Source organism: Trachurus trachurus, assembly GCF_905171665.1.
Source record: "Trachurus trachurus genome assembly, chromosome: 3".
NCBI lineage: Eukaryota > Metazoa > Chordata > Actinopteri > Carangiformes > Carangidae > Trachurus > Trachurus trachurus.
Window position 1 is genome coordinate 12248428 of NC_139893.1, and position 23634 is coordinate 12272061.

Sequence of the window (23634 nt, forward strand, 5' to 3'; positions counted from 1 at the left end):
CTGACTCAGTGTCATACATTTACCAGAAATCTGAAACAGCTACTTCATTCATGGAACAAAATAGATGGTACTATCAGAAAGAAAAACAATGCATATATATTGAAACAACATGGATGATAACCCCAAGCATACTTCCAAAGTTATGGTAATAAATCCTATAGATGTGATCATCGTCACAAAGCCCTGACTTCAATCCAGTTGAAAAATTTGTGTACAGAATTGAAAAGACCTTTGCAAGAGTGAGGCTGCAAATAATGCTAATTTAGTTCCACCAGTTTTGTAAAGTCTAATGGCCCAAGATATGAGCAGCATTGTGAAAGTCTTGTGGGAAAATAAATACCTTTTTCTTTTTTTGCTTAAAGTAAAAAAGCTGAAAACCCGTGAAAACAGTATTGCACTTCCATGAAAATGAATTTAAGATCTGCTTTTATTTTGAAATGTGTCTTCTCCAACCGGAAATGGTTTCTGCTAGTTGCTGTGGCAACATGTCCCTCAGTCTGTCACTGTTTTGTCAGACTACCGCTGCCTGTGCTGCGCTGGCGACGCCACGGTGAATCCAACGGAAAAAAACACAGGCATGATGTTTCCAAAGAAGAGGAAGGAGCGAAAGAAAAAAGTACCGACGTCTCCCACAACAACCACAGGAGTCACCTGACGGGTGGCCCCAGTAAAAAAAAAAAAAAAGTGTGGGTTCAGTTTTAGCCGTAAAGTCAGTCAGGTGCTGCTACAGCCCCGAGGGCCGATTGTCCGAGTTGGACTGAGCCGGGGAGGGGGCGGCGGTGAAGGGGAAGCATGTGGCGCCTTTCCTCTTGAGTTCCTACTAAAACAGGACGTTGCAGCTGGGGAAGAAAACCCAACGACAACAACGCAAGTCTTAATCATCCATGTTAATGTTAGTTTAAGACCTGTCCAAAACTTAACTTCACGTTTTACAGTCACGTTTTTTTTTATGGGTTTGGGGAGAAGAGCAACACAGAGAAGAAAACATTTCAGTGCGGTCCTGTCACTACGTCACCGAACGTTACCAACGTTCTTCAGAATCCACCGGAATCCACATGGAACGGTCCTCTTCTTCTTCTGACCGTTGGTCACTGCGTTCTAGCTAACTGCTAAAATAACGGGCTTCAGCCGATGTAACGGACGATGCTGAAGTTACAGGAAACTCAACCTACAATACAGAGTAACCGATTATTTTATTTATTTATTAATTTATTACAAATAAAATAGGCTATGTGTCTCACAAATCAAGTGTTAATCTTGTTAAAGATAAATTAGTAAAGATTTGACAAGTTTAGACATGGTGTTTTTTTGGTCGGGAATTGATCCAGTGGCGTGCAAAAGTTTGGGCATCCTTGGTCAAAAGTGGAAAACGAAATCAAGAATGACACTTTCCTTTTACATCTTAAACGGTATATATATATATATATATATTTCATCTTCTACATTTTCAAAATGACAGAAAAGGAAAAGGGCTCACAGCATAGTTAGTAGCTAGTAGCCCCCCCCTTGAAAACTTATCACAGCTTGTAATTAGTAAATATCTTGTCTGATACATGTAGAAAACAAAAATAATACACCAATAGTGCTTAAAATATTGCAAAAGAGTGTTTTATGTTACCGTTATGCCTTTGGCAGATCATTTCATCTTCCAATTAGCATAAAATTTGACCAGGGGTGCCCACCTTTGCATGCCACTGTAGATGTGAAGGCAGTTAAATGTCCCTTTATGCTTTTATAATCAATGACAATAAGTTTTTACAACTCAGTTGTTAAATAATTAAATAATGTGCAAGAATTGGGGGGATCGGTCGGTCACCTGTTAGTCATATCCTATTTTAAGTTTCCTTTAGCTTTTTACATTGCAGGGATTTGTTCAACTATTGCATGACCAGACTCACCAGGATAAATAAAGGGGGAGCGAGTAACTTCAAAGATGACTAACAGCTGATGAGAAAGACTTTCTGTGATTCAAATAGACCTAAAACTACCAGAGAGGTCACTGGAAACAAGCTTCCACATCCAGTCTCAATGTTTGTGTTGGGATGATCGATAACCCACTCATTTAGTAAGCAGAGTACCTAGGGCTTTACTCATGAAACACTATGATACATGCTTTCTTGTGTATTACATTACGTAAAATTAGAGCTGAGAGGATTAGTTAGTGGTTCACAGGGAACTGAAATCTATTTTAAACATCATTTGCAAATTGACCACACATTTCCCCAAATTTCAGCTTCTCATATGTGACAAGTTTGACAACTGGCTGAAAGATTGAAGCTCTCACAAAATGGTTATTTGAACATGTATATGATTGAAGTACATTTTCTACATAACTTGTTGCAGTATTTTGGCTGCATGTACTAGTTAGCAGAGATGTGTAACCATTTAATACGACTAGTGTCACTGCCGATGCCACACGAACAGTATCCTTTAAAACTAATAACAGAGGCTGCATGGAGGTGTGAAGCTGCCGTGTGTCACCATTTGCACTTGGGTGTTACTTGTACAGGGTCCATACGAGAGCTGTGGAAAATCCGACTCACTTTAGTGGTACAATTAATTACAACCCATGGTGGTGTAGAAGAGCCAACGCTGACTCAGTGTTGTTGAATAAGACGTTTTGTTTTGTTTTCTCAGTTGAATCCCAGTTAAAAAGGATCTTGTGCTCCAATTTTAAATGTGATAACCCACAGTACATCCCTGTGGCGCCTATTTGGACATACAAAGAGATGGAAGATCTTAATATCAACTCTTCCCTTTAATAAAAATATAGTTGCAAGCAAAAATACACTTGACATTTGAAAACACAGCAGTTCCACATTTAATTTGGGTCAACTGTGATTTAAGCCATCTTTTTGTTTTGTGTTAAAGGGACAACGAGGAGTTTTGGAAAAGCGAAGCGTTTTCACACTACATTTATGAGCCTCCGCGCGCACCGTAAAATTATTTTGACCGGCGCAAGACGGACTCATGTTTTCATTCATCAAGAATTAAAGTCAGAGGTTCAAAGAGGTTCACATACCGTCGTAGTTCCGACCATAAACGGCGATTCAGCTGCGTTATTCTCATGACTCGTTGCGAAACCGAAAGTAAAAAACGCTGGTCGGCTCGACCAGCATCTCCGCCACCACTAATAATAACAAAATAACGATAGAGACAGAGCGATTTATCGAAAAATGGGCCCATTAACAAGTGTGGGTAGCGGAGATTCATCCACATTAACGTGAGACTTTTTTATAACCGAATAGAAACTCCTCGTTGTCCCTTTAACTGCCCAATCAACCCAAACTGATTTTAAATATCCGTGATTGAAATTATTACAGCTGCAGAAACCTAAAAAAAAAAAAGGCGGTTTCATTGTCTAATCTTTTTTTTGTTTTTTTTTATTGGTTTTACAGTCATACATCTGTTCTCATCTGCCACACAGTTAATAAAATGTCATTCAAGCTGCTAAAGTAGCATTGCATTGCCAGTGGTACAAAAGGAAAACATCAACCCAAAGTGGAATGGCTACACGAGGGAGCGAAACAACGTTCATTCTTTGCACTTATCAGAGACAATGTTTAGTACATATGCATCATCTAAGAGTGTTACAGTAGGAAGAAAAGTAGCATAAGATAAGCATCTATCAAGCTTTTAAAAACTAGAATAGGCTTAAAAAGTGATTTACTAACCACAGAAAAATAAACCAAAAAGAAAAAATACAAATAATCAAAATATTTTTCAAATATTGAAGTGGCTGTGATTAACGGCAGTGTCATCTTCCTGAAGGTCGTCCCTTTGTTTCTGCATGAAGGTTAATAACATAATTTTCAATGTGAGTTTATACTCACTTGTTTTACTTTCCTCTGCTCTGCAAAAGCCAATTTTCATCTTCACTTTTACAACAAGCAGCTTTACGTATAAACTGAGAGGCGCACAGAGCTCTTCAGTGAGGAAATCGACCATCTATCTTTTTAAATACACCCATTGGTACAGAAGTATGCACTTACCAATAATTATAAAACAAATAAAAACAATTGACTTTGAAAGAAAAGAATAAAAAGTAAAGTTAAATTCCACAAACTGTCTAGATTTTGTCATTATACAGTATTGATGATTTTGAGATTTTGTTATGTAGATAAAATGTAGACGCTGCATAACACAGTCATGAAATAAATAAGGCAACAAAAACAAGACACTTCTACAGTCAATTACAGCCACTTCAATCTCAAATGTAACGTTATGCATTTTTGGTGGGTAAATCCTTATTAAAAATCTTTTCATTTCATCCAAATCTTTTATCGATAACATGATTATAAATCAATCAAATCTTAAATTACAACAGTGATGTTTGTTTCTGTGCAGGACGCAAGTGTTTGTTATCCTAAATGCCAATAATTAAAATGAAGACGTGGTCAAGGATGTGTGTGTGTGTGTGTGTGTTTACAGGTTCACATCCATCACCGGTCCATCATGCTGAGGATCATCTCGGGGGTCAGATCTCCGTTAGGCGGCGCTGCGGCAGACAGCTGCGCCTCCGCCTCCGCCTCCTGTGCCGTCTCGTCCTGGGTCGACAGCTCCTCCATCTGAATGGTCGACTCGACTCCGCCGCCGCCGACCACCACCTCCTCCGCAGCGTCCTCATCGCCGCCGTCGTCCTCGTCGGCTCCGACCTCCTTCTTCACGATGATGTCGTCCACTTCTCCGGTGACCTCGTCTTCGACACGGATGATAGCGGCCGCTGTTTGGGAGAGTTTCAGGTAAAAATCCATTACCATAAAGTGCAAATATAGGACTTGTATGAGAAGAGAGCTGATACTACTTTCCTGTAAACTAAACGGAAAGTCAAGTATGTATTACTGTAAACCTAACACGAGGCGGTAGTCTAAAAAAAACAGCTGGAACGCTGATGACGTAGAGGAAGGATGCGAGAGAGAAACGTTAAAAAAACATTACACCGTGTCTTTGTTGCCTTGCTGTCTTCCGGTGATAAATAAACCTTTTTTTTGTAAAATACAAATATACTTTTCCATACTGGTATAGTGGTTTATAAGAACCCATACATTTGACTTGATAGTTTAAAGCAGAAGTAAGTGATATATTTGTGTTAATATAAGTCTTAAATAGTTATATCTTCCGACAGCAATCACTTACATAGAGTGTTTGGTCTGAAACACGGGTCTCCCAGTCCCTCTGCTCTGCTCTGAGCCGAAGAGAAAACATTTATCGTATCCTACAGTTTTTATCCAATGAGGAGAGAGAACGGCATGCAGGGCTGTGTGTGCAGCCAAGGGACGCCGTGAATGTGGTGACGTAGCGACGAGGACTGTTATGGTGCGTTCAAGGAAACTCGTATTTTTCCGACCGTGAAGTCGTACCAGTTCGATCTGGTACGAGTTCACGGGTCGGAAGTTACGAGTGGCCGTTATAGTGACTTTCACCGGTAAAACAGGTCGGAAAAACCCGAGTGGGTTGCCTGGAACGCTACAAAGTCGTAAGTTGTGACTTGCAGCTGTAATTTACGGTTTCAAAAGCCTACCTGGAACGCAGCATTAGCCAAAACGACCGGATCGCTTACTTCTGCTTTAACTGTGCAGAAGTGATAACACTTCAAAATTCAAAATTATCAGTGCATTAGTGTGACGTACTGTCTGGTTTGTTCTTTGGGGGACGTCCACGTTTCCTCTTAACTGGTGGCTCCACGGGGGCCGGGATAGGGACGACTGATGGAGCCTGTTCCACCTCGATCTCAGCGAGCAGCTCATCTTCCTCCTCGATGTCATCCAGGTCACCCTCTACAAATTAAACAAGTATAAGGCATGAATTCACATGTTTATTTCAAGCCTGATGGCCTGACGCTCCACATGGCAAAGTTTATACAGTTTATTAATTTGGCCGATGCGCTGAGCCCAGGTGTCGGTATCGGCACTGGGACTGAAAAAGCTGCATTGGTGCATCCCTAGTACATAGCAGGATTAAAACAACTTTCAACTATCAATACCGTTTTCATTTGAAGAATCAGAAACAAAAAAACAGAAATAAAAGCTAAATTGTGTCACGAGGACTGTGATGTTTACATGAAGCCAAATATTGCACTGAATATTTCAAACAAACATCAAAACTATTCTATTATTATAATTTATTTTAACTTTTCATACCTACTTTAAACTGCGATGGTCTTCTCTGAACTATAGAGAATATTTTGATGTACCGTGGAGAGGCTGCTACACAAACTTAAAGGTTTCGCTATGAATGCACTGAATCAAGGCCACACCTGTGTCATCGTCATCGTCCGCCCTGGCCTGCATCTTCCTCTTCCGACCGCGACGGCCTTTTTTCGGAGTCGGGGTTCCGTTTTCATCTGCAGTGACTTCACCTGTGCAGGTGTCGGTGTGACGCAGCATGGTGTTCTGTGAGGCGCACAAACAACAGCCATAGTTAAGTGACATGAAGTTAAAATATTAGTTCTAACAGATGATACAGTGTCAGAGCGCAGTCCTACCCTGCGGGTGAAGGTCTTGCTGCACTTGCCGCAGACGAAGGCGGTGGGGACGAAGTTGGGGTCATGGTAGCGCTTGAAGTGCATGTCCAGGAGCTGCTTCTGCCGGAAGGTTTTCTCACACTGGCTGCAAGCAAACGGCTTCTCCCCCGTGTGCGTGCGCTTGTGCATTGTCATGTGGCGTTCCTGTAGCATAAGGGATAAGTTAGGCCGTTATTCATGGTGAAATAAAATGATTAGCACTGTATGTGCTACATGCTTTGGAAATGTAATTGGTTACAATTTACAAGTTACCCTGTTGAAAATGTAATAGCAGTGCAACTATTTTAATTATCTCAAAGTAATGTAACTAATTGCATTTGATTACTTGTCTTAAGTTTGAATTAAAGAGAATATAATAATAAACTCCACAAGATCATCCTCATCACCATCACCACATATCTGCATGTAAACTTTCACAGCAGTCAGTGTAATTTAGGCAAATGAAATCAGCGCTTGCGCCCTGTTAAACTTGAAATATAAATGTGAATAAAAATCATGACACATTTGTGTCTAACATTTCACATTTGTAAATGCAGTTGGGTTAAAGACAAGAAGTGTTTGCCTCCCAACATATTTGAAATAGAGCTGTGGACACCGTAGGTTAGGGTTGAGACAAATGAAGAAAAATAAGTGAGAATTTGCATCTAGACTTTCACAACCTGAGAGAGAGTGAGCCAATCAGAACGTCAGTATCCAGCTTGAGGCTTTGGGAGGAGGATGTTGACACTATTTGACACCATTTGATCAATCCGAGCTTTTGCAGAAATTTTTCAAATGTGACTAAAATTGCAATCATGGAAATTTCCAAAGGAACTGTAATTTAATTACACATTTCCCCCCAGTAATGTAACGGATTACAATTACCGTATGTACATTTTGTAATTAAAGTACGTAATGCCGTTTAGTGCTGGGTATCTCGATTCAATTCCGATTCACAAGGTTCCGATTTGATTAGATTAAATATCAATACTGATTCAATGAGGGGTATTTTATGTTCCCAGAGTTTCTGTTTTGTAAGTCAGCCCATATTTTATCACACAATCATGTGTGGACACCAAATTATTCAAAAGAGTAGGCTACTGCAGCATCTACTTCTCGCTCGTCACTCAAGATTAATGTGGGAAACGGGACAACTTGAAAAGATTGATTCACATAATTTTGAATCGATATCAAATTTTTTAAATAGAAAATCGATATTAATTGATGGATCAATTGTTTGGACACACCCCTAATGTCGTTACATGTAATTTGTTACTCCCCAACACTGTACACAAACCTGTCTGCAGCAGTAGTCGCATTGCTCGCACTTGAAACGTTTCTCATTCTTGTGTGTCTTCTGATGTTGGATGAGAGCGTAGCGCTCATGAAACACTGCATCACAGTAACGGCATTTCTTCCCCGTCTCGAGAAATGAGTGCTGCTTTCGCAAGTGAACGCCTTAAAAACAGAAAAAACACGAAAAACAGTCAGACAAATGCTGCACGGCCCCGTTGTATGGAAACGCAGGTATTCAGTACCTGGTAAGTTTCAGACAGTCGAATGACCTAGAACCGGCCTTCCTCACACACCCACACAAGTAGAAATGGTGACAGGTAACTCACCAAGGTCACTCTTGCGTGCGATGACTGTATCACAGTGCGGGCAGTGGAATTTAGCCACGTTCTCCGTGTGTTTCTGCAGGATGTGCATCTTCATGGTGCCACTCTGCGTGAAGCGAGCGTGGCAGATGTAGCACTCGTACGGCTTCTCACCTGTAAAAAAAAAAAAAGAGACAAGATAGTGAATGAGCTTCTCTTCTCAATGTGCAGACAAACTCCGTTTCATCTACTGGAAAATACAAATATCTCACCCGAATGTGTCCTCATGTGTCTCTTCAGTTTGTACGTGTCTCTGCTGGCGTAGCTGCACAGGCTGCACTGGAAGGGTCGCTCTCCTGTGTGAGAGCGGATGTGTCTTTTCAACTTGCTCACCTGGGAAGAGACACAGAAACATGTTTAAAAAAAAACAAACAAAAAAAACCAGACCATCACGTGAAAAAAAAGGACAAAAAGTTAGACGGGTAGAGATCATTTACCTCCACACTGCAATAGTCACACATGGAGCACTTGAAGGGTTTCTCATGTGTGTGTTTGTAGCGACGATGACGCACCAACTCGCCACTGGTCACAAATGCCATGTCACAATCTTGGCATTTATGAGGCCGAGTGCCTGGAAAAAACAAAAAAGCAAAATCAGAATTAAATTACCTGCCTGCATTAGGTAAAGATTAGAAAGCAAAAACTCAGACCAGCAGCAGTTGTACACCGTCTAGCTAGCCAGCTCCGACAGGAAAGTCTAATGTCTTAAGTTAACCAGTTCATTTGATTCAGATTCTTTATTTTTTTGCTCAATGTGTTAAAAATACAAAATAATAAAAAGTGTTTCTCAGGACCAGTGTAATCTCAGAACTCGGAAAAACTTTATTATCCATTCATCTTACATGAGATGGAAACATTTCTTTGGCTCTGGCAAGAAAAAACAACAAAGAAAAACATTGCACTCAAGACACTGACGCACAAGCAGAAAATGAATGTGTGGGTAGATAAAATAAATAAATAACAATGTCAGTATTCTGCTTTGTGTGGGTGTAGGTTAAAATAGATAAAACATGTATGTATGTATTAAGAACATAATAATAATTGATAGTAAATAACCTAAGAGCCCATAAAATAAATAAGACACATTGTTGGGGTAACGTGCAGTTGTGGTGTAAAGTGCAGAGGACAGTTTATGCAGGGTCTCTGCAGGTTTCACCAGCTCAAATTTAAGACTTTTTAAGACCTTTTTAAGACCATTATGGATTAAATTTAAGACCTATCATGACAAATAAAAAACGTACAAAAGAAATGCGGAGTCACAAAACTAGAAATTGATTGCAATATATAAGTTGCGTGTTAGGCTTGTTTGTAGTTGAAAATACATTCAATAAAGCACAATGAAGTGTCGCAGGAGCATCTAAAGTAAACTATTTGGGGGCACAAAAAGAAATTGGGGAGTGAAATTAAAAATGTTTATGTAACACATTATTTATTTAATTCACTGGCAACCAACAGGCTGATGGCTTTAAACCTTGAATAATGTTAAGGGTCACACGTGACCCATTTACCAACACTTCCCCTTTGGCCTGAAATGTGATGACTTCTAAATGTGACCCAGAATAGACAAACATGGAAATATTTCAACTTCTTTGATCAACAGACACGAGCCACAACCTGTGGCGGCGGTGGTGAATATCGCTCCTTTTTTTTTTTTTTTACACGTTAGTTTAGGCGGCAGCGCTGGAAACCCTGTGATCAGAAACTCTTTGTGGACTGTCTGTGAAGACGGACGGGAGTGAAGCCGACCTCTCCGGCTTGCACTGTCGGACCTGGCTCTCTGCTCCGTGTCCGGAGCCCAGTCGGGACCGGAGCAGAGACCGAAGACTGACCGCAGAATACGCTGTGAAAATACTCTGAATTGACGGAGTGAAGCGCTACGGCGCAACGGAGACAGGTCAGACAGCGCAGCGAGGAGAACAGCACATGAGGAAGATGAAGATGAGCCACTGAATGAGGAGGGATTTAGAAATAAAAGCCGTGGTTCCCTCTTGTGGTCATAGCGTAGGTTTTTTTTTTTAAATATATAAGTCGCTTCTGAATATAGGTCGCATGGCCAGCCAAACTAGAAAAAAAACGCGACTTATAGTCCGGAAAATACGGTACATCTTTTTATTTAAAAATGCTCGCCCATGCTGGGCATAAGAAAATTTAAGACCTGTCTAAAATTATTTAAGACTTGAACACAATAATAATAAAGACATTTTAAGGCCTAAAATTTAGATTTTCAAATTTTAGACTTTTTTAGACTTTTTAAGACCCCGCGGATACCCTGTTATGGTGCATCCGAGTAAAAAAAACTACACTAAAATGTTATTGTGGCACATTTCTGAATTACCTGTGTGTGTGTTCAGGTGGTTTCTCAGCAGTGTGACCGTCCTGAAGGCCCGTCCACACAAGTGGCATTTATGTGGTCTCTCGTCAGTGTGGCTCTTCATGTGCCGGTCCAGGTTGGAGCGCCTCGGACAGGTGTAGCTACACAGCTCGCACTGGAAAGTCTTCTTTACACCTAGACACAAAGAGAAGGAGAGAAACGGGTCAGTTTAAAGCTCTGCAAACCTACAACTTTTCCAGGTGTCTTAGGTAACTTTCTAGTGGAAGTCGAACCTTTCTTCTTGATCTTGGTTGGTTTCGGTGGCTTCATGTTGCCCACGACCTTCTCAGCGTTCACCTCTGACAGCAGCCCTTCCTGCTGCTCTTCTTCAAAGTCGTACACGGAAACATCCATGTCACGGTCGCCCTCTCCATAGCGCAGGCGGCTCTTCTTTCCTTTCTTTCCTTTACGGATGCCGGTGATGGGCTGGTAGTCCGGGTCCTTGGTCCATTCTGGTACTTCTTCCTGCGCCACGAGAGCTTCGCCCCCCGCAGCCTCGTCTTCGCCCTCTCCTCTCGTCCCCTGAAGCTCGTCGTGAGCCGCCTGAAGCTCCTCATGCTCCACGGTCTCCACTTCTCCGTTGGCACCGACTTTTACCACCTAAGAAGAAAAATGTCACAAACTATTCTTATAGCAACAGGATCTTTCCAACAACAAAAAGAAAAGAGTTGACAAAGACGGGTCTTGGAAAAAGCGGTGTTGTTTCTCACCTGGAAGCCCTCGGGCAGAGGAAGAGTGTGACAGATAACCGGCTCTGAGTCCTTGTTACCAGTCGATACGTCCACATATGTGGCCTGGAGGCCCTCGACGGTCGCCGTTGTGACCGGGACCTGAACCAGCTGAAGCTGACCGAGGCCTAGCGCTGCTCCGGCCTGCTCCTCCATATTCACCACCTACAAAGCACAATGCGTCCTGTCATCTTAAAGGTCGCTTTCCCACTATGTTTTGCTAACCCTCCTCTCAGCCATATGCATTTGTTTACAATGAAGCCGGCGAGAAAGCAATCAATAGAGCGGTACATAACGTTATCTATCATATACGATGTGTATATTTGTGTAGTCTTATCTGTCATAAACAAGAGATTACAGGTTACGGGGCGAGTTTGTGTTGCGGTGCTGCAGAGACGAGAGCTGGGACACCGGGTCGGAGGCTATGATTGGCTGAAACAGTTGTGGACGTAATCGATTAGGTCGATTAATCGGGACAGCCCTACTCCAAAGCTGTTTAATCAAGGTAAAAATAGTTAAATAGTTCAGCTAAAAATCCTGCATGCTTCCTCTTTCCTCTTTAAGCTGATAAACCAACACTAGTTGAATCTGTACCAACCTGGAGCGTGATGATCTGACCCTCGTCTCCACCGGTAACGGTCACCGTGCCGCCTCCCTCCAACACCTCTGTCTTCATCTGGAGCAGAGTCGGGTCGAGAGCGTCCATCACCATCATCTCCATGTTGCCGGCCACCTCCCCCTGGGCGACCATGGCCGTCCCTTCCATCATGGCCTCTCCGCCCTCTGGCTGATCGGTCTGAGTGGTCTCCATGGAAACAACATCGCCCTCCATGGCCATGGGCCAACCAGCGCTCTTTAATGAAGCAGATCAGATTGATCAAAAAGCAGGCAAGAATCAATTTATTATTATTATTATTATTATTATTATTATTGACATGGTTTTCAATCTGTGTGCACAAAGAAATTAAATACCACTTTTAAATTTAACCCATGTTAAATGGGCCAGTCCCACAATCACAGATATCAAGGAGTCTGGGAAACTAGTTAAACGTTATTTCTTTTTTTATTACTACAAATATATTGAGAGACCTGCTCTTCAGTGTCTGCCAAAGATTTAATGGAAATATCTGCTATTGAAGATTTAAAATTAAGGGTTAAAAATAAATTGATGGACAAAAATGCATCATCTCAGAGGAATAAATACAACATAAGACAGAAAATTATGTTTCTCTTCACTTCTCCTAATGATATCAAGCCACACAGATGTGGGTGGATCATTCACAGTTCTCCGAATGCTGCTAGCGCCAATTAAAAACTGCATTACCATTGACCCGGGCCCCATTCAACCAGGGTCAAGTTACTTTGTTATTTTAATTAACCTTTTCGTGGATCATTTAAAAAGTCATCGATGAGTTTTGCATTTCTTGACTTAGCCATTGAATACTGTAAACTAATCAGATGGGCTGGGCTGTTTTAGAGATGTTATATAGTGCTCAGGTTACTAAAATAACTGCCTGTTACTGTACCACAGTAAACATTAAAGTATATCATGCCCCATAGGGAATAAGGGATGTAATGAACCTGGTCTTTGGTGGGAAAACACAGAACATTTACTACAATAATGTGTTTAGCATGAGTTCAATGTGCTTGTGCCTGGTGATTGTTTCTAATCTTAGTTAGCCTAATCAGTAGATTTAAAAAATAAATAATTAAAATCTATATGTGGAATCATCACTAATCATCAATTAGTGAAACATTCGACCAATTGATTAAAAAACTAAAGACAACATTGGTAGTTGTCTCACAAAACTGAAAAGCAGGAAGGCCTCACATCTGAGAAGGTTAAACTCCTAAATATTAGGCTAACCTTAGTAACCTAAAGAAATAGCAAAATGATTAATCGTTTATCACGGATTGACTGTCTATCAACTCGACTTGGCGTTGTACATTATTTTAAAAACACCAAAATGAGTTGGAAACAGCAGCTGTCAGATATACACAGTTTAATCACAGGTACAGTAGCTCGTCCACGTTAAGTTACTGCAGCTTAAAGTCGCACAACACAGGAAATTCAAGTCCCTCAAACTGTAGTAAGCCGAGTACTTTTACTCACTTTTGTGATAGTATAGCGAGGTAAACGTTTTGAAAATGAACTGGAAATATGCTGCTGTATGTATTAATCTGCGTTGATGAGGTTCATCTGTTTGCCAATAATAGATATCACACACTCGATCAATCAATCAGTCAATCCTCGGTTCGGATTGTCGTTTGTTCACCTATTTTATGCAACATTTACCATTTTCGCCCTGTGTCGTTTAAAACCAACGCTGTGCATTCGGAGTTGATCAGTTTTATAAAGTATTTGTAGTTAAAATCGATACAAACTAGTAAAACTAGTGTGAACTCGGGAGGCGCGAGCGTCTAAAAACAGGAAACAAAGGGCACGAGAAGATGGACGTCAGGCCTGAACAAACTTAAAACAGAAACACCGACTAATAACCTCCATCCCTGTGTGAAAATCGCCAAATATCCGCCTAAAAAATCGCCAGAACACTCGACTGAAACAGGGACATACGGTTTATGGACTGATTTAGTGCATTTTGGATAACGATAGAGGGAGACAAACACCCCCCGCCAGCCGCCGCCGCCTGGCCGCTCAGCCCGACCGTGACACCTAGAGGCCGGCGACGGATCCTACAAAAACCTCACCGTGTTCGGGGGCAAAAAAGCCACTTTACTTACTCCTGAAAGCTTCTTCTCTCCGTTATATCCGACTCGAAGCTCCGCGTCTCCGTCTGGTCTGCTCAGCCCCGCTGTAGTCGGCCGTAGGCGCCAAGTGTCGGGGTAATAGTTTTCTCCCGCTTTACCAGAGTGGGCCTAACACAAAATGGCGGCTGCGAAGCGGCGCTAACACGGCTGCGTGAACCCAGCGGCACTGAGGGGAGTGAGAGGAAGGAAGGGAGGAAGGAAGGGAGGGAGTGGCGGAGGAGACGCAGCTGTGTGGGGGTTGATGGGCGCCAGATTTGAATTGAAGCAGTGGGCGTGGAAACATGACGAGGGGGGGGGGGATCGATGCAACTGACAGATCAATGATCCGATTACTAATGAGAGAGAGAGAGACACTTTTTTGTGACTTTTTGCACCCAGAGACTGTCTTCCTTATATGCTGCGTTCGAGACAACTCGTAACTCCGAATCTCCCAGGTGAAAACCCCGAGTTCAGACTTCAAAGCGTTCAAAACAAAGACTGAAAGAGACGCACCACGACCAGAATAAACAAAAACATGGCGGGCCAGGACAGGACAAACTTTGCATTCAAAGTGCTTCACGTAGCTAAGGCATTAAAAAGCATTACAAAGGACACAAAACAAAGAACGTTTTACTGTATTTTGGCATTAAATTGCATTCATTGACGGGTTGCAGATTGTTGTGTTACGTCAAGTCGGGGTAGATTTGTTTCTCAGACATGAAGTGGCGTTCAAATTGCACTTTTTCAAATAGGAGGTCCGAAAATCCGAGTTCTGAATTGTCTCGAACGCAGCATTGAACTAGTGAACACACGAAGAATCTATGGCAAAGCATCTGTCGTTTTATATTGGACTTTTGTAGCCTACTTTGTTATTTGGTTTTACAAACTATGACAGAAAATTAGACCTCACATCTTTTTCTTTCTAATCTCGTCATATTACTGGCCAAGTTTTATATCCATAAAAGTAGGGTGTTTAAAAATGAGCCTTTTTGTACCTTTAAAGAGGAGATGGAGTCCTACATTAACACTATCTAGAGACCTACCTCTTGCAACAGAAAAGCTGTGAAGCCGTTAAATATGTGCTCCAAGTTTGAAATATTTTATAACCTATGTTTATGTATATTCTTAAAATTACACACACACACACACACACACACACACACACACACACACACACACACACACACACACACACACACACACACACACACACACACACCTCCAACCAACAACCCAGAGTCACTGTTGTTAACTCAAGATATTAAACATGTTGTGAAAAAAAGCAATTCACAAAACCAACCACAGGAGGACAGTAATGTAGTGGGTGCAGGGCGGGCCCAGCAACACACACACAAACTACTATCCCAAACTAACTAGCCTATTAAACTAAACTCAGACGGAAATACTACACCACTGTATAACTCATTTGTCATTTTATTAAGTAACCTGCAATAACAGTCCTAAAACTGGGTCAGATTTAAGGGTAGTGTGTGTGGATTGATGTGGCATTGATTTGAATGGGGTGGACAAAATAGTAGGAACACCTGTCAGCATAATTGTAGCTCAGCTTCTTGGTCTACAAATGGGGATACATGAGCCAATAACAAGCATGGTCAAGATTGAATAAGTAAATTAATGTGTCACTAATCCATCAGGACAGAATTGATCTTTTTAAGGTTATTTACTTATTTTTCTTTCTAGGTTGCAGTAACTTAGTGTAGGTTACATCTATACCAGAGAACTAAAATATCAGATGTCACTCTCCATAGATATCCTGGCATTGATTTACAAAAGTTATTTCTGTGAGATGTAGTAATTTGGGGTGTTTGGCCTCTTAAAGGAATAGTTCACCAAAAAATGAAATTCATTTTATCTCGAGCGCGCGCACCCCAGGCAAATTCAATACAGGACTGTTTAGGCTGTAAAATTGTCCTAAATGATGTTGTTTCGAGTAAACTCTGGACTCTTTCCCCTCAGGACACTTGGATTGCATCGGACGAGCAGTATGGAGGAAGATTACAAGGTTTTTGTGTAGTTTGATGGACCTTTTTGGCCCTATTGAACCCCCCTCCCGGGTTTCCAGATGCACTTTGAGGAATAAAAAACTACTCCGGAGTATTCATCAGCATGAGGGTGAGTCAACAATGACTGAATTTCATTTTTTGGTGAACTATTCCTTTAATCATACTGACACAGTGACAAATAATCCAAAGCATTTTCTTATCTACCAGTCTAGCCAGTGTTAATGATGCATTTACATCAAAGTGTTTCAAACCAGAAAAAAGTGTTTGCTAGTTTAAATTGTCACACTACTAAAAATATGAAGCCTGTGACACTTTCCCTCAGGGGAACCAGCAGTATAAAGATTTATTGAAGCTGCGTTGTTGATGTGTGCATAGGCTACATCTTATTTTATGACTTTTGATTCATTAGGTCTGTAGCAATACACATTTTCTTCAATATTACTGCAAAATTTGCTTTTAGATTTACTTTTTAAAAAAAGAAAGAAAAAAGCTACTAGGCCCTATTGTGTGCATTTGTACACATTTTAGCAATAAAAGAGTCAAACAGGTCAGCCTGTCACTTTCACAGCATTTCACAGCATTTTTTCCGCATATAAAATAAATTATTAATTTGTTACATAACCAGTAGAACATTTTGTTCATTTCAGCTACTACCACCTCTATAAATTGGTACACATTTACTGGGATGTGCTTGTATGTATGGATAAAAACAAACATATACGTCAGGGTGGTGGTCACTTTGCTCCTCTCTTTCAGCCTCCTCTTATTTTATCACCATCTTTTTTTTTTTCTCATGGCTTTCTCTCTTGAAAGGGGAGGGGGCAGTGAAAGGCGAGGCTCTGTTGTCAGATCTGTCAGTCTAGCCGGGCCGAGCCCCTCCCACCTCGGCGGAGGCATTACATACTGCTGTGCTCATGCTCTTAGCAACGGTGCCTCAGCAACAGAGCCACGGCAACAGAGCTCCACGGCAACAGCGTGCCGTGTCTCCCCAATGGAGCTGCCATTGGGCGGACCAGCGCTCAGGCACTACACCCAGAGCAGACCGAGACCTCACCGGCAAAAACTGAACTATCGTCCCAGCAGACCGCAGGTAACTGTGAAGGAGAGATCAGATCAGAGAGAGGTGTTTTATTTATTTCATTTTTTTGCAATAAATGCAGTCGGAGGAGAGGAAAAGGTGGTGGAAGGGAGGGAGAGAGAGAGAGGGGAGATGTAATAGGGTACAGAGGGGAGAGGCAGAGAGCGAAGGGAAGGATGGAGGGGGGAGTGCTGTAAAAGATGCCTGGTCCCTGCTTGAATATAGGCAGTCCTATTGTAGCGGTCACCGGCTGTTTGAAGAGGAAGAAGAAGCACACACTTGCTTTGGTAGCCTATATATTCTGTGTTAAAGGAGCGTGACGAGGGCAGGTGGCAGTTTGCTTGGTCTGAATGTCTTTTCTTGATCTCATTGAAAAGAAAAAAAGCTTGTGCTGCTTTTTTTTTATTGGCTTTTATCAAAATGTAGAGTGTGTGTGTGTGTGTGATCATCTCCATTTTCCACTGAGCTGATCTTGTTGTCACAGAGCTATTATAGGCTGTAGACATATAGTCACTCCCTCCTTGGAGACAAATGGCCAGGGAGACCAAATTCAAGCAATTCCCCCATGCCTGACAGGATATCGTGTAACGGTGACTTCTGGTTAAAAAAAAAGAAAGAAAAAAAAGAAAATTGTGTTCTGCAGTCTGGGATTTTTATTGCTACTTGTAGGGGGGCACAGATGTTAATATGATCAGGATGATGCAACACTGTATAGCTGCAATTTTGATATCACATTACCTACATTGGCAAAATGAATTATCTTGGTCCCATTCTGCATGCAAAAAGCCAGTGACGCCCCCCCATTGTACGTTACTGAGCAACTGACTCCCTGGAGGTTGGTTAGTAGCATGACTGGGATGAGAGATTCAAACCAAAATACACCTATAGAGGCAGAAGAAAACACTAGTGCCAGAGTGTGTGGGTTTTTCACATCTGAGGGTTATATAATGTAAAGTTATATATATTTATATATATATAATGCAAGTTGCTCTTCAACAGTTTGTTTGATCTTTGGTGTAAAAATGTGTGTGTGTTTTCTGCGTCTGTGTGTGGCTGATTAGGAGACGATAATTGAGAGTGAAAATGAAGTCCTCGAGCTCATGGGGCGAGTGGATGAAGGAGTTGAAGAGTTCTTTACTAAAAGAGTACTTCCTACTGATACACTGTGAGTATCTCTGCTGACTGATTAGATTCTCTTTATTGATCCTTGATTTTAACAATACTGTTTTAAAGGGATAGTTCAACATTTTGGCAAATTTGCCTATTGCTAGTCCTAGTTTTAGGAGTAGGTTCGTTACCTTTAATTGTCGTTGCAAGCTTCTTTTTTTTTGGTGGGGCAGACTAACACAGCTAACACAATTGAGGCAAATGGTACTTTCGCCTTTCCCTCAAAACATTTCAAATACACAATCCAACAAGTTGTGACCTGCACATTCACCACACTATGAATTAATAATGTAAGATTACGGGACAGAGTTGTTTTCGAGGCAAATGCGTAGCCGGAACTACATTCCCGACACGGCTGCTGCTGGGCGGAGTGATTTCAAAAAGCGCAAGTAGTTCCGAGTATTTGCTTCATGTGTCGTAATGTTACATAATTATACATGATTATCTCATAGCATGGTGGACGTGCATGTCACAAATTCTCCACAAGAGTGTTTTGGAGTTGTTGGATTGTGTTTTTGATGAGTTTTGAGGGAAAGACGAAAATACCATTCAGCTTCACGTCTCTGCCCCGCTGATCTAAAAAACGCTTGCACCAACAATTAAAGGTAACAAACCTACCCCTAAAACTATAGGGATTATGGCAATAGGCGAATTTGCCAAAATGTTGAACTATCCCTTTAACAGTATTGTACTGCACAACAGATTTTATACATTTGATTCTTTATATAGGAAAAAGCAAGATGAGGAATCTATCACAGTGCACGAGGTGGCTCCCGCCAGCTCTGCCCCTTGTCCACCCCCGGCCAAAACTCTCAGGAGGAAGCTCGGTGATTTCTTTACACTCAAAAAGAGACGAGGTCTGAAATCGGAGACGAGCCACGAGGGGCGTCCCAAAAAGGCCTCCATCGCCGATCTGATCCGCCCGCTGAGGGAGGTCGCCAGAGCTGAGAAAGAAAAGGACAAGGACAGAGTGAAGGAGCAAGACAAGGAAAATGAAAAGGAGAAAGCAAAAGAGCATCCCGGCGCTGTCACCGGAGAGTCCGCTGTTCAGGAGACACCTGTTCCTGGTGCTCCAGCGCTGAGGGGAGAAGCGGCGCCTCCCCGCCGAGCTCTCAGAGAGGGGAAGTCCCAATCTCTCATTTTACTGTCTGGATCAGCAGCAGCGGGGACTACTAATGCCAGAAACACTGCAAAGGTGAGTTAGGAGAGTTTAAATATCATATCTACATGTAGATAATAGTGCGTGAGGTTTGAAAAGCAGCTCATTATTTTGGTGTTGGTTGATTTCAGAAACAATTTGAAGGCCAACATAGCTTTGAACAGAAACTCCATCTGATGCTTCAACGCATTGGAGTTTCCAAACAACCACCAGGAGAGACACAGGTGTGTGAATATTTGTGTCTTAATTTAGACTTGCATACTGCTGGCGCCGTTGTAAGTGTTAACGTGCTTCTTCAATTCTTGTAGAATCAGGAGGGGGAGATGAAAAAAGCAGAATCCGAAGGTATGTCCCATTATCTGTTTAATATGATTAAACTCCACTCTGCTCCAGCTCAGTGTTAATGAAGAAAAATGAATCTTTGAATTTGACGGATTTGTATTAAAAGGAAGAGACTTTCTGACATGGACCAGTTCTCTCTTTGAAAAGATTTAATATGCCAGACAATGTGCTCCTAAGACTCGCAGGAGTATTTAGCCGTTCTCCATTTATTGTAAAGATATAATAGCAACTTAATACTGCTGGTAAATGTAAATGGTCTTTGTGTCTCAGGTACTATCATTGACAGTAAACCTGAGCCACCTCCTACTTTCTCAAAACCTCGAACGATGTCGGCTTCATCAGGTAAAAAAACATACACAGACACAAAATCACTCATCCATACGACAATATAAATCATTTGTACATTCATTTTTTTAATATATATTTTCTTTAGATACGAGACATCAAATTCGACCAAGTGTGTCAGCACACGAGTCGGCTGGGAAACCTGCTTTGCTTCCAAAGCCAGTTATAAAGCCAGGTCCGCCCCCCACAACATCTGGCCGCAACACACCTGAGAATGAGCTCGCCCAAATACAGGAAGGGGAGTCAAACACGCCCACTAAACTCACTTCAGCTGCAGCTCCGTCTCCTCCAGCAGCTCCCGCCCTCACTACTACCACCACTACTACCACTACTCCCACTCCCACTTCACAGACAATCTCAAACTCGATCCCCGACTCCGCCAGTTTTACAATTCCCCCTACGAGTACTGTAACTCCCTCCGATACAGATATAATATGCACTGACTCTGTTAAACCCACTGCAGCAGCTACGACACCCACAACCGTTACAGAGCCTGACAGCAGCAGAGCCTCCGTCCCCGAGGCTAGCGCGACTACCACCACCGAACTACCCACCTCGACCTTCCCGACAACACTCACAACAAGCACCGCTACACCCACAGAGCCGCCCACCGCCGCCGTCGTCTCAGTTACTTCCATTACTTCCTCCTCCGAGTCCATTACTCCGAGCCTCTCTGTCACTTCCAGCTCAGCAACAATAGCTACTACGCCTTCCATTAACACCTCGCAAACTGTTTCTGCTCCCGGCAGCGATAGCTCAGTCACCACAACATCAACAAATCTGTCAACTAAACTGACTTTGCCAGAGCCAGATGGTTTTCTCTCAGTTGATGTCACTCCCGCTGCTGCTGCTGCTGCTGCTGCTGCTGCTGCTGCTGCTGCTGCTGGCGATGATGGCGGTGGTGGTGATAGTGGTGATGCAGCCATTTCTGTCGTCACCAAAGCTTCTTCACCCTCCACCAGCGAATCAAATATGTCATCAGGCTTGTGCACCACCACCACCAGTTCGGTCACTAAAGCTACTGATGACTCCACGACAGTCACATCCACCGGCTGTGTAACTGTAGTTTCATCAGTCACTGACACTACTACATCTCCACCATTGAACACAACTGATACCATTTCCACTGCAGAGTCCAGACCTGTTGCCTCCATTACCACTCCCTCCACCACCCTGAGCTCTTCTGCCCTCACTCCCACCACCTCCACCACATCCACCACCACCACTACAAGCACCGACTGCATGAACTCGGCCTCTGCTTCCGCCACATCCATCACCGATAGCCCCGCCGACTCCTCGATTCCCTCCACTTCTTCCAGCGAAACAACCCCGACGGGCACCACTTCCACCGCCACCAGTTTAAACCGCGCAGACACCACTTCCACATCCAGCTCGGCCAACGCCACAGGCGCAGTTAGCTCCACCCTCTCGGTTGACTCAGACCCACCCAACACTAACAGCGTCACCTCTACCCCCACAACAACAACCCCCCCCACGACTATTTCTGGCGTCCCTGCTACTGATAACTCAAGTGCCACTTCTCACCATTTGACCAGTCCAGTCCACTCCAGTGATAGTCCAGGTCAAGATGCTGATTTACAGACATCAACTCCTGGAGAAACATCCAGCATGGAGCCTGCAGAAAAGGACACAGGTATGTTTTAACTTCTGTGAGCATGACGTATGCATGCATTAAAGGGATAGTTCAACATTTTGGCAAATTGGCCCATTGCCATAATCCCTTTAGTCATAGTAGTGAGTTCATTACCTTTAATTGTCGGTGCAAGCTGTTTTCAGAACGGCGCGGCTACGCTATGGAGGCTAATGGCTAATGGGATTCCTTGTTCTCCTTTCTTCCCTCATCAAACTCATCAGATACACAGTCCAACAACTCCAAAACGCTCTCGTGGACAAGTTGTGACCTGCACATTCACCCTGCTATGAGATAATAATGTAACGTTACGAGACAAAGTTGTTTTCGAGGTAAATTCATGCAAAACCGCTGATGCGCGTTGCCTTCGGGGGCAGTTTTTTGTCAAGCAATCTCTGCATTTGCCTCGAAAATAACTTGTCTCGTAACGTTCTGTTATTATCTCATAGCATGGTGAATGTGCAGGTCACAACTTGTCCACGAGAGCGTTTTGGAGTTGTTGGATTTTGTATTTGAAAAGTTTGATGAGGGAAACCAAGAAATCCCATTAGCCTCCGTAGCGTAGCTCTGAGCAGCTCGCGGCTCTGCTCCGCCGTTCTAAAAATAGCTTGCACTGACAATTAAAGATAACAAACCTACTGCTGTGACTATAGAGATTATGGCAATGGGCCAATTTGCCAAAATTTTGAACTATCCCTTTAATGAATTTCCCTAAACGTCACCTCTAGATTTAGCAAATCAATTGAAACAAGTCAACTGGTTTTCGTTTTTTCTTTGAAGACCTTGGGCCGTTTATCCAAGTGGCTTCATCACTGGCCACTTGGATAAACGGCGAAACGTCTTCAAAGACAAAACGAAGTCCAGTTGACTTGGTTCAACCGTCTAGAAATGACATCGACCTGGACGAATAAGAATTTGCACAGACACTCTGAATGTCATGTTTTGTGATTTCTTCTCTCCCCCTCCAACAGCAGACGAGAAGCTTGAGACGATTCAAAAAGGCAAGCAAACTGAGATGGATGCGAACAAAGAAATTGTGAATGGTGAGGAGGAGAAGAAGAAGAGTGAGAATGAAAAACCATCGCTGGTCACCAAGGAAGAAACAAGAAAAGACGCAGAAGCTGAAAAAGAAGAAGACACAATGGCCGAAACGCCATCTGCAGGGAAAGAGGTTGGAGAGCGTCGCAGCAACGAGGGCGCGGTAGACGAACAAGAAAAACAAGAGGAAACTAAGTCAGAGCGGAAGAAGTAATTGAAAAATAAAGAAATTGCTAAATATGGGACCAACTACTGTGACAGGGCAGGAGAGGCCACAGTAAAAGGGTAAAAAAAAGTGTGTGTGGGGACGATCCGATCCGATCCGTGGCACTTCCTACAGGGACCACCACATTACAGCAGCACACCACAGAGGGTGGGCCACCGGACCAAAGAACTGAGATCCCCTTGGTGTGATGTAATCAACAAATCCAGCAGTGTCTTTGTCCTTTTTTAACTTATGTTTGACTTTTTTGCATTGCACGTATGATTATGTACCATAAGACAACTACTGTGGTAAATTACACCATGTTTACAATAGATGGATAAGAGACATAGATATGAATATTAAATGGATTATTGAATTGAATTGAATTGAGTCATTCCCTCTTTTTTTTAATGCATGATGAATATATTATTTCTATGTATTTTGGCCAGAAAAATCTACACTTTTAATTTTTTTCTGGATCTCAGGGTCTTCCTCGGTTGTCATGGAGATAACACAGTTGCTGTCATGGCTGGTCTTGGTCTCGTGCTATTGTCTCTGTTCAAGATGGCGCCGAATTTGAATTGACTGAACTAGAGTCACTGACAAAAGCCAGTGAGA

At 42.5% G+C, this 23634-nt stretch overlaps 2 protein-coding genes across 2 annotated transcripts; one reads left to right on the top strand and one right to left on the bottom strand.

Moving 5' to 3' along the window:
- Positions 1-3374: 3374 nt before the first annotated feature.
- On the bottom strand, positions 3375-14184 carry LOC311008216 (transcriptional repressor CTCF-like). Its single transcript, XM_084001685.1, has 13 exons — positions 14002-14184; positions 11858-12112; positions 11242-11424; positions 10765-11131; positions 10496-10666; positions 8598-8731; positions 8373-8493; positions 8125-8274; positions 7800-7960; positions 6485-6667; positions 6257-6392; positions 5631-5777; positions 3375-4723 (listed from the first exon to the last, which is right to left on the bottom strand). Exons 2-13 carry the CDS (start codon positions 12095-12097, stop codon positions 4443-4445), a joined length of 2274 nt encoding a protein of 757 aa, XP_083857811.1. The 5' UTR covers positions 12098-12112; positions 14002-14184; the 3' UTR covers positions 3375-4442.
- LOC311008215 (uncharacterized protein) lies at positions 5637-23397 on the top strand. Its single transcript, XM_084001684.1, has 10 exons — positions 5637-5769; positions 15985-16140; positions 16845-17121; positions 18171-18274; positions 19006-19471; positions 19567-19659; positions 19744-19780; positions 20048-20119; positions 20211-21776; positions 22745-23397. The coding sequence occupies exons 3-10, from the start codon at positions 17023-17025 to the stop codon at positions 23023-23025; spliced, it is 2718 nt and encodes a 905-aa protein (XP_083857810.1). The 5' UTR covers positions 5637-5769; positions 15985-16140; positions 16845-17022; the 3' UTR covers positions 23026-23397.
- The last annotated feature ends 237 nt before the right edge of the window (positions 23398-23634 follow it).

What these genes read in the sequence shown, in the direction of transcription:
- LOC311008216 (XM_084001685.1), bottom strand. Translation starts at nt 12,097, where the DNA reads ATGGCCATGGAGGGCGATGTTGTTTCCATGGAGACCACTCAGACCGAT. An exon ending in CTCTGCCCGAGGGCTTCCAG is followed by an intron (nt 11,132 to 11,241) that starts GTGAGAAACAAC and finishes TTTTCTTCTTAG; the next exon opens with GTGGTAAAAGTCGGTGCCAA. An exon ending in GGACGATGACGATGACACAG is followed by an intron (nt 5,778 to 6,256) that starts GTGTGGCCTTGA and finishes TTTAATTTGTAG; the next exon opens with AGGGTGACCTGGATGACATC.
- LOC311008215 (XM_084001684.1), top strand. Translation starts at nt 17,023, where the DNA reads ATGGAGCTGCCATTGGGCGGACCAGCGCTCAGGCACTACACCCAGAGC. An exon ending in GTACTTCCTACTGATACACT is followed by an intron (nt 18,275 to 19,005) that starts GTGAGTATCTCT and finishes TTCTTTATATAG; the next exon opens with GAAAAAGCAAGATGAGGAAT. An exon ending in GCCTGCAGAAAAGGACACAG is followed by an intron (nt 21,777 to 22,744) that starts GTATGTTTTAAC and finishes CCCCTCCAACAG; the next exon opens with CAGACGAGAAGCTTGAGACG.